Source organism: Bos javanicus, chromosome 24 (genome assembly GCF_032452875.1).
Source record: "Bos javanicus breed banteng chromosome 24, ARS-OSU_banteng_1.0, whole genome shotgun sequence".
Taxonomy (NCBI): Eukaryota; Metazoa; Chordata; class Mammalia; order Artiodactyla; family Bovidae; genus Bos; species Bos javanicus.
In genome coordinates this window covers 49635180-49650500 of record NC_083891.1, presented here as the reverse complement: position 1 = coordinate 49650500, position 15321 = coordinate 49635180, and the positions used below count along the sequence as shown (strand labels likewise).

Genomic DNA, 15321 nt, shown 5'->3' with positions numbered 1-15321 from the left:
CTGAAATGAAGACATTGGCTCAGGGAAGTGTGTGGTCTCTCCTCCCCCTCCGAGAACTGTTGCTTTAGCAAGAGAAGTTTCAAAATGGACACCTACACCCACAGAGGACATCACTTGTGACATTTGGAGAAGCGTTTAGGTGTCTTCCTGACCTCACTAAAGAACTGAGCTGTGAGTAGCCCCATTTTTAAACGAGAGACACGTGTTTGTGGCCTAGAGGGTTTTGTAGTCTCTTGGCACCGTGGTTCTCAGCTTGCCCTCCTGCACCTTGTAGCTGGATGTGGGCTCTAGGCGAGCTTGGGGGAGCAACCTGCTGCCCTTTCGCTGTGTGTGATCCTTCCTGCCTTGGGCGGCATCTGAGTCCCAGGTCTCGCCTCCCTGCCTTTTCACTTCTGTGTTTTCCCTTGACACCCTCGGCCTGTCCGCTGACTCACTTCAGGGCGGGGAAGCACCTCTCTGGGCTGGGTCTCTGACTGGTCCTCTATGGAGAAATAGGGAGGCTTCTGTGCTCCTCGAGGGATGGAAGTTGACCAACTTGATCTTGCATCTTATCTAATGAGTTCTAGAACAAAATTCACGCCCTGAGTAAATCTGTTGCCCAGTTTCTCTGTTTTATCAAAAGGACTTCCCTTTCCACCCACAACCAGAGCCCCTCTTCCAATCATAGAGCAGAGGTTTAAGTGCCTGCTAACCACGACATCACATCAGTGCTGGGGTACAGCCGTGAATAAAGCCAGCAGTGTGCCCGCTCTTCGTCCCCTAAACACGGTAGAAATGGACAGGCAGTTTATCTGATCAATCCCCAGGTTAGGCTTGGGGTCCCCTCTCATCCATCCCCAGGACTCTGTGCCCAGACTGCTTTGCTTTGAGTCAGGACCACATTGTGGCCAGCGCTTTGGTCTGATTCTTAACTCTAAGACTGCCTAGTGGTTTCACTTGGCATGTCGTTATGAATGGGTATCTGCACTTCCTTCATGTGTAATTATAAGACACTTTGTACAAAATACATACTCAGTGGGACCTGGGCTGCTGTAAAACAGCCAGTACTCCTTCAGGGTGGGAGGAATGGGGGGTTGGTGAGGGGGCTGGGGAGTGGAGACAGAGGAGGACTTAGAGTCTGAGACCTTCTCTCTGGTTCTGCCCTGAACTCAGCTCTTTCACTGTGAACTTTGATAAATTGTCCAGTATATTTTACCCTCAAGTTTCTTCATTATGAAATATTAGCGCTAGCCTTACTCATCTTATTTTTTTTTAAAACGAGGATGAAATGATTAAATGACTTCTATTAGTGTAAGATTATGGAGGTGGCATTATTGATAATTCTGTGGGGCGAGTGTTTCCAGTGTTCCTATTCTCTTTTCCCTCAAGTCCACTTTGGCTCTGAGGCTCACTCTGAAACAGTGAATTTAACTCTGATGGCATGTGCATCACTTAGAAAGCCTTTTTTTAAAAAATTTTATTTTATTTTTAAACTTTACATAATTGTATTAGTTTAAAAAAAATAAAGTACAGTGCTTGGGCCCTACCCTTAGACTTAATTATTCAAGTGTGGGACGTGGGCATTGTTTGTTTGTTTTTTTTTAAGACCTGCAGGTAATTCTTTAATGTCAGCCAGTGTTGAGAATCACTCCTCTCAGGTTTTGAGGCTGAAGTAGTCTAGACCCAGTTACTGATTTGAAGGTCACCTATATGTGATGATTTGCGGGGCACCTAAAGGTTCCTAGTAACATGGAACACCTTGGGTTGGTTTCCTTCCCCTAATTGCCTGTGGAATCCCGTGAGGATCCTGCCTGTTAGACGGCTCAGTGCCTCCCCATTGTCACTACTGCTTAATGCTTACCATATTCATACCGTGGGGTCTCCTGTCATTCTTAGGGTGCTTCATGAGGTAGGGCCAATGTTTACCCACGTTGTACAGCTGAGAAAGCCAAGGCTCGGGCCTGTTCATCACCTCACCCATGCTAATGAGTGGTGGCTGGAATTCTTAGCCAGGCTGTCTAGCTCTGGAGTGTGCACACTTAAGCACAATACTGATAGGGACAGAGTCAAGGGATAAAGCAGGTGATTCAATAGTTAATCCCACTAGGGGACTGTAAGTAGAAAAAATATGAGAGACTCTGTAAGTTAATGATTACTCCAGGAAAGCAGGTCTGCTTAACCACAAAACCAAGCAGCCTTGCTTAGCAACAGAATCATGCAACAGAAGTCTGGGACATGCCCCCAAACAATAAGACAGTGGCGGCATGAGACCTACAGCGTGCCCAGCGAGCCCAGTCAGCTGAGGATCCCTAGGACATGCTCTCTGCACACATTGAAGACAAATCGTGGAACTAGCTTGACCATGTTGCTGCTGCTGTTTAGTCACTAAGTCATTTCTGACTCTCTGTGACTCCATGGACTATAGCCCAGCAGGCTCCTCTATCCATGGAATTTTCCAGACAAGCATCCTGGAGTGGGTTGCCATTTCTTTCTCCAGGGGATCTTTTTGACCCAGGGATCAAACTCGCATCTCCTGTACTGGCAGGCGGGTTCTTTACCTCTGAGCTTGACCATGTAGGGACAAGAAAACTCCCCTGCTCAACCTGGAGGAGGAGCTGATGATGGAAGTATGACTTTACTCAAGAGAGACAGAGAAGTTCTCCGCCTCCCCACTCTTCCTTTGATAGCCCACTAAGTTCTCAGGGCACGGCACCCCTTCGCTGCCCATCCACCCCGCAACCCTGCTCGTAAGCCTCACAAGCGTCCTCTTCTGACGAATCGCTTTTGTATCACTTTGTCTCTCACTGAACTCTTTTCTGTGCCGAGACACAAAGGACTGTGGTACTGGAGCTCTTCAGAAAGCCCCTAAATGACACCAAACTGTTTCAGAACTGCACTGCGTGATAATTGGTATTTATGGGTAAATACCGTACTCCTCTCAGTACTGTATTCACATTTTTGCTGGGGCTTTCTGCAGATGGTGCTTTCGCTCAGGGTGAAGAATCCTCAGGCTGAAATTTCACGTTCAACCACAGGCCAGTGGGGAGAGGCCTCTGGGCACGTGAGGGTCTGTTCAGCCCTGCATATCAGTTACCAAAGCAAACTCCAAGGACCACTGGTTTTTCAGACCTGCCTGCACACGGGGTGCATCTGGGGAGCTTTAAAAATCACTGCCTGGTTGCCCCCCTCAGGAGTGTGATGTAATTAGCCTGAGGGGCTGCCTAGCTGGAGATGCTGTAAAAGCTCCCCAGGTGATTCTTCTGTGCGACCAGGGTTGAACACAGTTTTCGGAGGCAGCCGGTCCCTCCAGGGTGAGGGAGCTGCCTCTGTGTGGCCTGCAGAGATGGGGGAATGAACTTGGGCTTGGAGCACATGTTCTAGGTACTAATGCATTTCATTTCACGGAACATCTGCCTTCTCCGGATAATACACAGGGCTCTTTCCAAAAGAAAAAGCAGTTTTTCTTTAACAACTAGGTCAGACGTTATTTTGTTTACTTTGATATGATGGAATTAAGCGTTGTTCAAACAGCACAGTGACAAATGGAGTACTCCTGTAACTGGGCTAGGTGACGGTGCTTGTCTTCCCTACAATCTGCTGCCTGAAGAAAGCTGAGAGGTCGGATTCGTTGGAAGGAATTCCTTGAAGGTGAGAAAAAAATGAAAAGGCAGCACAGAAGCTTGGTTCTAGGAAGTTTCTATCTGGCTCATAAAAATGATGGCTTTCTGTTAAGAGAAGATATTTGATCTTACTGCTTTCCCAGAGGGGAGAAGCGAGTACCCCTGTCAGGAGAGAGGGGTAAAGGATGCTGTTTGTACCATGTGCGACCCAAACTGCTTTTGTTTAAATTAGGGTGAAATTCATATCACACAAGATTAACTGTTAAGTGAACAGTCCAGTAGCATTTGGTACATTCACGATGTTGTGCCACCAGCTTGTCTATCCAGTTACCAAACCTTTTTACTACTGCAAAGGAAACCCTTCCCTGACAAATTCTTTCCATCTCCACAGCTCAGATCACATCTGTCTTCCTCCCTCAAGGCCTTTTATTTTAAATTGAAGTATAGTTAATTTACAGTAACATCTTAGTTTCAGGTGTACAACAAAGTGATTTGATTATATATATGTGTCTATATGTATGTTGTTTTTCAACTTTTCCATTGTAGTTTATTACAAGATATTGAGTCTTGCTCTCTGTGCTACACAGTAAATCCTTGTTTATCTATATATCTATATATGGCAGTGTGCATCTGTAAATCCCGGCCTCTTAGTTTATCCCTCCCCTCATTCCCCTTTGGGAACTGTAAGTTTGTTTTCTGTGTTTGTGAGTCTATCTCTGTTTTGCAGAGACACTCATTTGCACTGTTTTTAGATCCCACGTGTCTGTCCACTCAAGTCTCTCCACAGATTTCCGTCTCAGGAAACATTTCCGGAGCATCTCCTACTTGCTAGGGATACAAAGATGCCTGATGGTGTATCTGAGGGACCTTGAAGTAGTAAGAGGAAACTGACGTGAAAGAAAACAATTGCAAAACCATAAAAAAGGTTGATGCGAGAAGCACTGGTTGCTGCAGCCCAGCGTTGGGAAGGCTGCCTCTGCAGGCACAGGGAAGGAAGGATTCAGTGGGGAGACAGCGCTGGAGCTTGGACTCTGCCCACGTGGACAGGGGGGAAGGGACATTCTAGGCTGAGGAAACGGTGTGTTCAAAGGTCGGGGGCAGCGAACCTTTCTGCAAAGGGCCAGAGAGCAAATAAGTTAGGTTTTGGGGGCTGTAGGGCCTGTGTCACAGCCGTCACTGATATGGGGAAGCAGCCACAGGCAGCATTAAGTAGACCGTGTCGTGTTCCAATAAAACTTTATGGACACCCGAATCTGATACACAGTTTTCACGCGTTAGCATGTGATTATGATTCTTTAGATTTTTTCCCCCCCCCTCAGCCATACCACTTAAAGACCATTCTTAACTCATGGGCTGTATGAAAACAGTTGGCACACTGCATTTGGCCCAGGCTGTAGTCTGGCCTGTGTACCAAGGCAGGCAAGACTGAGGTCATAGGCAGGGGCAGAACAGCAGGTGCTGGATGAGCCTATTCTTAGCCCTGGGTGTGAGATTATGCATCTCTGACAAGCTCCCAGGCAGTGGTGCGGCTGAGGTCCTCCCTTGGAGTAGCAAGGAGCTGAAGTATTGTTAGGGTCCCCTTATGCCCCTGATGCTGTGTTAGCTTCTGTTGTTGCTGTTCTTCAGTCGCTAAGTTGTATCCAACTCTGTGACCCCATGGACACCAGGCTTCTCTGTCCTCCACTATTTCCTGAAGTTTGCTCACATTCATGTCCATGGGGTCGGTGATGCTCTCTTACCATCTTATCCTCTGTTGCTGCCTTCTCCTTTTGTCTTCAATCATTCCCGCATCAGGGTCTTTTCCAGTGAGTCAGCTCTTTACATCACATGGCCAAAGTATTGGAACTTCAGCACCAGTCCTTCCAATGAATATTCAGGATTGATTTCCTTTAGGATGGACTGGTTTGATCTCCTTGCAGTCCAAGGGACTCTCAAGAGTCTTCTCCAACCCCACAATAAAAAAGCGTCAATTCTTTGGTGCTCAGTCGAAGATTCTGTGGGTATCGGAAAATGTAAACAACAATTGTCTGCCTACCAGGTGTTTCCATTCTACTTAGAGAAGATTTATGTAAGTGGAAAGGTAAACGAACCCCCCCAGAGTAAGAACTAAACAGCAGAAGGGCCAGGCAGTGAGGTTCCCCGCCGCTGTGCATGGTAAACTGTCCTGTGCGAGGCACGTGGACAGCAGGGTTAAGGTAGAGGAGCCCCATGCGGGCTGTGGCTTCCAGTCCATCCCCCAGCTCGACCACGTCCACAGCTCATCACCGCCACTCGCTCTCTGTCAGCATTTGCCCCCTCCTGTCATTTGTCACTTTATCTTCAGCCTCTCCCAGGGCTGTTTTACATTGAGTGGAGACTAAGCTGTGAGTTAGAGCCTTTGGGGGTGTGCTGCCCCTGCCTCCGACTGGAGGGGACATCATGGCAGCCTCACTTAGGGACGGGGGCTGTAGCGGGGCTCAGGGAAGTCCTGAAGCTGGGGGATAGGAACTTACAAGTCCCCACAGCTGGATGGATGGCAGGCTTAAATGGCAGAGGAGGAGGTAAGTTAGAACACCCGAGGGAAGAGAAATGTTGATGGCAGATACCTCTGAGTTTTCTTCGTGTCTTATTCCATAGCACTCAGACGCTATAAAGCTCTATAGTATATTCCTCTAAAGGTACAGTAATACCTTGCTCTAGGCCAGGTTCGGAGGTGGAGAGAAGATTCTGTGAACTTGATTCATTATAAAAGCCAAAGGACAGCTTTGGCTTTGTACCCAGAGCTGGGGTATCAGCGATACAAATTGGTGGTTTGCTTTCCTATTAACTGTGTATTCTGAGTTTCTTGCCTCAAGACTTTCACTCCTTGATAGTGAATTATAGACAAGTGTAGCAGAGGCTGGGGCTTGCTTTTTCAAAAGGTCAGTGATCACCTGGAGGAGAATGCTGTATTAAAAAAAAAAAAAAAACAGGACCCAAATCAAGCCAGCACCTGAGTGCCCACAGGGAGCTTTGCTGTCTGTCCATGAGGGAGGTGGGTGATGCTGACCCAGGCACACATTCTGGCTGGTCCTTGGTCTTAACAGCTATTATTTCAGGTTTGCTAAAAATATCCTGTGACATACACACACACACACACACATATATGTCAGACATATATATACATACATATGTATATACACACACACACGTGCACACATGTGTGTGTGTGCATGCTCAGTCATGTCCGACTCTTTGTGACCCCATGGACTATAGCCTGCTAGGCTCCTCTGTCCATAGGATTCTCCAGGCAAGAATGCTGGAGTGGGTTGCCATTTCCTCCTCCAGGGGATCTTCCTGACCCAGGGACTGAAGCTATATCTCTTGCATCTCCTATATATATATATGATGGATATATATATATATATATATAAGTTTATTTAACTTATATGCAGAGTACATCATGAGAAACGCTGGACTGGAAGAAACACAAGCTGGAATCAAGACTGCTGGGAGAAATATCAATAACTTCAGATATGCAGATGACACCACCCTTATGGCAGAAAGTGAAGGGGAACTCAAAAGCCTCTTGATGAAGGTGAAAGTGGAGAGTGAAAAAGTTGGCTTAAAGCTCAACATTCAGAAAACGAAGGTCATGGCATCCGGTCCCACCACTTCATGGGAAATAGATGGGGAAACAGTGGAAACAGTGTCAGACTTTATTTTTCTGGGCTCCAAAATCACTACAGATGGTGACTGCAGCCATGAAATTAAAAGACGCTTACTCTTTGGAAGGAAAGTTATGACCAACCTAGATAGCATATTCAAAAGCAGAGACATTCCTTTGCCTAGTCAAGGCTATGGTTTTTCCTGTGGTCATGTATGGATGTGAGAGTTTGGACTGTGAAGGCTGAGCGCCGAATAATTGATGCTTTTGAACTGTGGTGTTGGAGAAGACTCTTGAGAGTCCCTTGGACTGCAAGGAGATCCAACCAGTCCATTCTGAAGGAGATCAGCCCTGGGATTTCTGTGGAAGGAATGATGCTGAAGCTGAAACTCCAGTACTTTGGCCACTTCATGCAAAGAGTTGACTCATTGGAAAAGACTCTGATGCTGGGAGGGATTGGGGGCAAGAGGAGAAGGGGACGCCAGAGGATGAGATGGCTGGATAGCATCACTGACTTGATGGACGTGAGTCTCAGTGAACTCCGGGAGTTGGTGATAGACAGGGAGGCCTGGCGTGCTGTGATTCATGGGGTCACAAAGAGTCAGACACGACTGAGCGACTGATCTGATACATAGGATGGATATATATGGAGGGAGGGTGTGTACTCATGCACACAGCTTCTCAACCAAACAGGCCCCGTGGAAATCGCATGCCTGTGAGGCAAATACTGAGAGATGTGTCTGACGGATGGCAGGCGTGTGTTGCCGAAGGTGATGTCACTGGGAGATCCAAAGGCTGCCGTCCGGTGCGTCAGACCCTGCTTCTCCCGGCTGCACTTCACTCTCACCTTGGAGCTTTCAGGTCCCCTCGGACTTGGACTGCAGGGTCCAAGGTGGGCCCAGACCTGGTCTTTCCAAGGCTCCCAGGGGACTCTAATGTGCGGTCAGGGCCAGAGCCCCCGAGTGACATTGACGGTGCCTCCCACTCAGCGGGGACTGGCTGCGTTCTTCCCCGCCGGATCTGGGCAGCTTAATGACCTTGCGGATCCCCATGCGGGTGGTGGCTGGGGGAGGATGGGTGAGATTTGGGGATATGTTTGTGGTTTAAAGAATGCCCAGCTAAAATGAGGTTGCTGACAACTCAGGAATATATTAACACAGTTTCAATTTGCTGACCACTTTCTTTCACCTCTGCAGGAAAATAGCTTTGACCCTGAATGCAAAATACTAAAGCAGAGATTCCCAGGCTCTGAGGACTTGCTACACTATCTTGTTGGGTTTTGCACGTGTCATTTTATGCTTTTGTTTGCAGCTCACTAGGTGCTCCCTCTGACGTAGATATTTTGCAGCACCTTTTGAGATGGTATAAAACTCCGGGTAGGACAAACTAAACTCTGGATAGAACAAACTGTAGGCTTGGCATTCCCTGATAGAATTTCATTGATCTGTAATATTCTCATAGGATCTTGAAAGCGTCTTCTGTTACCAATCCAGTGAGTTATCATTTGTCTGTCGTCCTGGTACGGGATCACCTTGTATCTTGAGATGAGAAGGGAGGAAAATGTGTGGAGACGGCTTTAAACGTTCTCCTGAGGGTCCCTGGTAGAGAGCACACCTGGAGGCTTGTCTCGTCATCTAAGCTTCTTTTGTTTTACTCTTTCAGTACACAAGGGTCTGGATCCCTGACCCCGATGAGGTGTGGCGCTCCGCTGAATTAACCAAGGACTACAAGGAGGGGGACAAGAGCCTCCAGCTCCGACTGGAAGATGAAACCGTGAGTATAGCCCAGAGGGTGGGTGCGCCGGGTTCCGCTGACAGGGGTGGATGCTACTCTGAAGCTCGAGTGTGTCCTGCACGGTGGCGCGTCTGAGCTCCCAGGGTCCTTTTTGTTGCCGTAGATGGTGCCGTATGTGCGGGCCAAGTCGCTTCAGTCGTGTCCAACTCTTTGTGACTCTATGGACTGTAGCCGCCAGGCTCTTGTGTCCATGGAATTCTCCAAGCAAGAATACTACCCACTCCAGTGTTCTTGCCGGGAGAATCACATGGACAGAGAAGACTGGCTACAGTCCATAGGGTTGCAAAGAGTTTCATGAACTGACTAGAGATGGTGACGTACATGAAGGTCTAAACCATGCAGCTGCTGAATGGATGGCACAGTACACACACGTGCCCAGCTGAGAGATCTCGGGTGGCTGAGAGGAGAATCTTCCCAGTGGGGTGGCGGACGCAGGCGGCTTCCCTCCGTGGGGATGAGGCACTGGTGGGAGGTGAGGGGGGAGCCACTTACCCTGAGAGCCAGTGCCTGGTCCAGTGGTTGGACCACTGGCTCTGGATCCAGCCTGCCTGGGCCAGGATCCCGGCTCGGCCCTTGCTAGCTTTGTGCCCTTGTTCAAGTTAACAATTTTTATATGCCTGTTACTTTATCTGTGACATGGGGTTGCCTAGGGTGCATATGAGAATAAAATGAGTTACTATGTGGCAATACATAGGAGTCATGCCCGGCATGCAAGCACTGTTAGTAGCTCCAGTGAGATTTAATTAGTTGATTTTCAGATTGTTTTGGTCAAAGGAAGACAAGGCAATCACCAGGAAATCCTATTTCTTCTAGAAGGTCTGGTTCCATTTTTTTCGTGAGCCTCATGTCATTACCCCTCCCTGTGATGTGTGCACGTCACAGTTATTTGAAGACTTGCCGGTGCTGGTCATGGGGGGGTTATGGGTGATCGGTTGTGACCCTGCCATTGCGGGGAGCTCAGTGCTGGAGGGTGCAGAGGACGTTGGGAGCAGGCAGAGGCGGGGGTGTCGGGGGAGGGGCCGTGGAAGGGAGCTGGCATTGAAGACTCAGGCTGCAGGGGGCCAAGGGGAGTGGCCCAGGCAGGAGTTATCGCCAGAGCTCCAAGGCCTCAGTGTGTCCCCTGTGGGTGTGTGGAAGGAAGGGAGGCCAGTGTACCTGGAAGCCACCAGAGAAGGGGACAGACAGGGCCCGAGGCTAAGGAGGCAGGTCAGGGGTGCACCGTTTACAAGGGGGAGACTGGGAGACAAACAGACTTGGAATCAAGCGGCCAGAAGAACTCAAGCTTTGGCCTTGGGCTGGGTCAGATCTGAGGGGCTGCAGAGCAGGCCTCGCTTGGAGGGGAGGCTGGGGGTCGGGTGGTGCCTACCTGCCTCTGAGCTGTGGGAGCGCTGAAAGCTGGTCCCCTGTCACTCAGCCTCTGATCACTTACCGTCTTCCTGTTATACCTGCTTTCAAGTTCTTTGCTCTTGTCTCTCTAGGTAGTAATGACCTGCTTGAGAAAAGGACCTTGTCTTCTCTGGTCACATGTACCCACAGTGGTTGGTGATTAACTCACTGATTAGTGGGGAGGTTGAACATCTTTCCCTTCCTAACTTCTCTTTCTATCAACCTTGAATGCATCACTGGGTAAAACCAGGACAGTGAGTTGGTCAATTTGTTAGGAAGTGTTTACACCAAAGCGTGCCTGCCTCCCTTTCCCCTTCCTTGCAGGCAGACCTCGCCAGCCTCCTCCTGGTTTTGAGGTGAGAAGCAAAATTCCCGACAGATGGAATCATGTTTATCATGTTGAATAACTTCCCACCCCACACCCCAAACAAAATAAAATTAGTTCACCCACGTGAATGGCATATCTTCCATTCCAGCTGATTTCGTTTCAGTTGAATTTGTAAGTGGGTGGGTGTTTTTTGAGAGTCCTACGGAGGGAGGGAGGGCCGAACTGCTGTATTGCTAAAACAGAGCAGATGCCCGCTTCCTCAGCTGAGAGTGAATTCTGCCTGGCGTGACTAATCCTGGCAGCTGCCCAGGACCCCTCCCCAGCCCCCTCCTCTGCTCCATTACGGCCGTCAGCTGTAATCAGAAGAGATGCCTAGGGCTGGAGATGAGCAGCTCTGGAGAAATAATGGGCTCTGAACGTCAGATTCTGTCCAGGTGGCTTGCGGGCAGTGGTTTGTCCACTGCTGGCTCTGAGCTGTCATTAGGAGCGACTCAGCTGAGCTGCGGACCTGAGCCGGAAGGGCAGAAGTTAGATGGCTAGACTCCGAAGGTTTGAAGAATCTCCTCTGTAGCTGAAAGCATCCTTGATACACCAAGCTGGCCAGAAACTGCACCCCGGAGTCTCTTTCCCCACCCCAGCTTCTCCATCTGAAGTCTGGTGGTGTGGGTTTAACTGCAGCAGCAAAGGATGAAAATAAACTAGTTCTCTTCAAAAACAATAATGTTCATAATCACTGGGCTTTCACCTTAGCAGTAAGCAACACATGCACTCTGCTCTGTTCAAGGGAAGTCAGCCCCCTGACCCCACAGTTTCTCTAAGATGATTCTTTTTCCCTCTTGCATGCCTGCTTATTTATTTGGGTAAAATACACAAAACATAGAGTTCACCACGTCACCTGCCATGAAATGCTTACCCACTGTGGCGCTGCCATCACCACTATCCCTCTCCACAACTCTTCATCTTGCAAAACTGAAACTGTACCCACTGAATACCGACTCCCTCTGCCCCGTCTCGCTGCAGTCTGTGGTCAGCCTTATTGCACTGTCTGTCTCCGAGTTGGATTTTTCTAGGTACCCCACAGAAGTGGGGCCATGGGACACTTGTCCTTTCATGTCTGGCTTGTTTCACTTCGCACAAAGTAAGATGTTTTCTGTTGATGCCAATGTGAAGATGGGAAACTTCTTAAATGGAAAAAGAAAGAAAGTGAAGTCGCTCAGTCATGTCCGACTCTTTGCGAGCCCATGGACTATAGCCCACCAGTCTCCTCTGTCCATGGGATTTTCCAGGCAAGAATACTGGAGTGGGTTGCCGTTTCCTTCTCCAGGGGATCTTCCCAACCCAGGGACTGAACCCGAGTCTCCCGTATTGCAGGCAGATGCTTTACTGTCTGAGCCACCAGGGAAGCCCCTTAAGCGGAAAGGACCATCCTTTTTCTGCACAGCTGTGAGGGGATGCAAGGTATCTAAGTGTTGCAGCCCTTGGTGTGGTACTCTGTTGAGACCGGGGAAAGCCCCTCAGTGTATGCAGATCTTGGTGATATGTACAACTTCCTCATTCTTGGTGTGACGTGGACCTGTGCCCAGCCAACCTCCTCTCTCCTGCCCCCACCTCCTCTAAAAACTGCTCAGCCCCTGCCCTCTACTGGCAGGGAAAACTCTCCCCCTGTTGCCATGGTTTCATGTTTAAATTCTGTTTTTCCACCCGAATGTATATCCAGCATCCAGAGCTATTTACTCCTAGTGTGCGAGGACCCGGCATGTTCGTGAATGAGAGGAAGGTGGGGTGACACGAACTATAAGAAGACCAGCGTGCTCTCCCTGCATCTCTGCATGACCAAGCCCGCTAATGTTTGTGAGGCCAGGACAAGAGTAGGGATGTAGCCTACATCTGTTTAAATATCAGAAGCATGTTTTATCAGAATTATTTAGGTAAATCTGGCATTTCTGACTCTTGAAAAACAAAGTGTTTAGTATGTTACAATTAAGATACTTGCAAGTCTACTGTTCCGTCTCTGTCTGGCTGCCAGTGGAAAGAACCGCTGTCTTCCCTTAGGCTTGCCATGCCTGTACCCACATATGTGCAGATTTAGGAGGAATGTGACTTGTTCAGTATTGCAAAGTGTTCATGTGTCAGGTTAGCAGTGGTTGTACATACTGTGCTAATTTGTGAGCACCTATGGAGCCGTGATTAGAATAGACAGAGAAGCAAGGAATTGGATGTTTGGCCCAACAGGGAAACGCTGTTTGATTATGTGAGGTTTTTTTGTTTGGTTGGTTGGTTTTTTGTGTTTGTGCTATCTGGAGGTAGGATTAAGGAGCTAATTTGTCTTCCTTGTATTTAGATGTCTTTGCTGCCCAGTTCTTCTTCCCACCCGAGGCATTGTCTGTCTCTGACATCGTGACCTTATAGCCCATGACCCTTCAAGGTGCCTGAACACATTTTGTCTTATTTCGAGGACACAGGGCAAGAGGTGCCCCCGGGTCTGATACTCTTGTTTATCACAAGAGTATGTGTTGAAGGTTGTAGTTCTCACGGTGTGAGCCCTGAACACTGATCCCAAATGACAGAGGTTCCACGTGTTCTTTAGTGAGCTTCTGTGTGCATTTGTCTTGTTGGCGCCCTTTAAGATGCAGAGTCCAGGGAAGGGCCTCTCTTGCTCAGCTCTGAGGACGGTACAGGATGTTTCAGGATATTATCTCAAGGAGATGGCAAACACAGTTCTTCCAGTCAAGAAGTGACAGCCTCACAGAAGGCAGGGACTGTCGTCCTTACACATTGGTGCATTCAGACCACACACCTTGAGAGTGCTCAGAGCTTGTGTAAACCCCATGCAGATTAAATGTCAGCTGTTGAGTGCAGCTGGCAAAGCCACAGAGCTGAGAGTACCGGGGAATACTCCTCTGGTACCAGTAAAGCCTCTTAATGCAAGTGACTTTATTTCTTTTTTCTTTTTGTTTTCCTGGTTTTTCCATTCTTTCTTACTTTCATATTGGTTTATGTGCCTTCTAATACTTCTCTTTATCTTTGTCTTGCACAATAATCCATGATTGAGACAGTATTACACTTTGGTTAGATGGCAAGAATAGTTATATTGTACAGATGCAAAAAAAAAAAATGGTTCCTTTAAGTGATAAAACAATACATTGCACGTAAATATCTATTGGTAATATTTTTTACCAGTACAATTAGTTATTTTGTCTACAGTGGGTTTTATGTTTTTAATTAATGTATTTTATTGTAAAATTCATGTAACATAAACTTTACTGTCTTCACCATTTTTAAGAGTACAGCTCAGTGGCATTAACTACATTCATACCTGTCACTTATTTATCAGCCACCTCTTCCCCTGCTGAATTCATGATCTTTTGTGTTAGCATATTTTGCATAGCTGATTCTGCTTAGAGATCCATGAAGCAGTGATTTTTGCCCCTAAGGGACATTTGGCACTGTCTGGAAGCGTTTTTGGTTGTCATTAACTGAGGAGGGAGGTTTGCTCTTGGCATCTAGCGACAGGTAGAGGTCAGGAATGTTGCTGAGAGGACCCTCTCCCAAAGAAACAACTCTGAGTCCTAAATGAGAACAGTGCCGAAGCTGAGGAACTCGGGTTTAAGCCCATAGAGACAACGGCCCTGAACTTATCATTGCTGAAAAGATACCATGTTGAAAGCTAAACTTTTATAAGTCTGTATTCTAATGGAATGTGCTATCTTCGACTTCAGGTTTTTGTGCTGCTGTGATTTTTTTTTTTTATAATTTAAAGTCTTTAATTGCCTATTTTCATCTAAGTTTTTTCCCCTTTAGTTACTTGCATCACCATTCATTTATTATTCATTCATTAAAAACAGTTATTAATGAGCAATTATTATATACCCCCTTTGTGGTGTTGAGCCACTGAGATTTCAGGGTTAATTTGTTACTTCTTCATAACCTGACTGACCCTTCCTCACAGGCAAGTTCGCGTGAGTCACGTAGTATTTATTTTTCAAGTAATTGCATGCTTGTGCTTGGGCCTGGGCTAAATGGTATGAGGGGAGGAATAAGAAGGTTCTTTGTAAGAAACATGATCTTTTCGGAGACTAGAAAACGTGGAGATGTAAAACTTAAACACAGAACCATGACAGAATCAGACAGCAGGACATTCATTAAGTGAATGTTTTTTGTACTCATTTAGGACATAATGTTAAACGGCCTTTTAGTGTGTATTGAATGACCCTGGAGCCGAACACTTGCTATTACAGTAAGTGTAAGTGGATTCATGCCTTGAGGTCTTCTATTTTCTCTGCAGGACAGCTCACAAAGAGAACACAAAAGAGAACACCCGCCACATCCACTGACCTAAGTTAAGTACTTTAGACCAATAAAGTTGGAAGGGCCCTTAGAGATTATTGGGACCAGTCCTCTCATCTTACAGCTGGGGCAGCTGCTGTCTGTGGAAGTGAAGCAATGGGCTCAGCACAGCAGAACCACTGAGCTCAGTGGTTCTCAACTTTGGCTGCACAATAGAAACTCTTGAGGGTTTCTAAAATTTCTGCAAAGCCCCAGCACAGCCAGACAAGTTAAATCAGAGTTTGGAGAATAGGACACAGCAT

At 47.5% G+C, this 15321-nt stretch overlaps 1 protein-coding gene across 5 annotated transcripts in view; it reads left to right on the top strand.

The window, feature by feature from the left end:
- The window catches only part of MYO5B (myosin VB), a 335372-nt gene that overhangs the window by 127961 nt on the left and 192090 nt on the right, over positions 1 to 15321 (top strand). For all 5 annotated transcript variants that reach the window (XM_061400147.1, XM_061400145.1, XM_061400148.1 and 2 more), the window contains exon 2: positions 8887 to 8997. In XM_061400147.1, coding sequence (XP_061256131.1) covers positions 8887 to 8997 — 111 coding nt within the window. The remainder of the gene's footprint in view (positions 1 to 8886; positions 8998 to 15321) is intronic.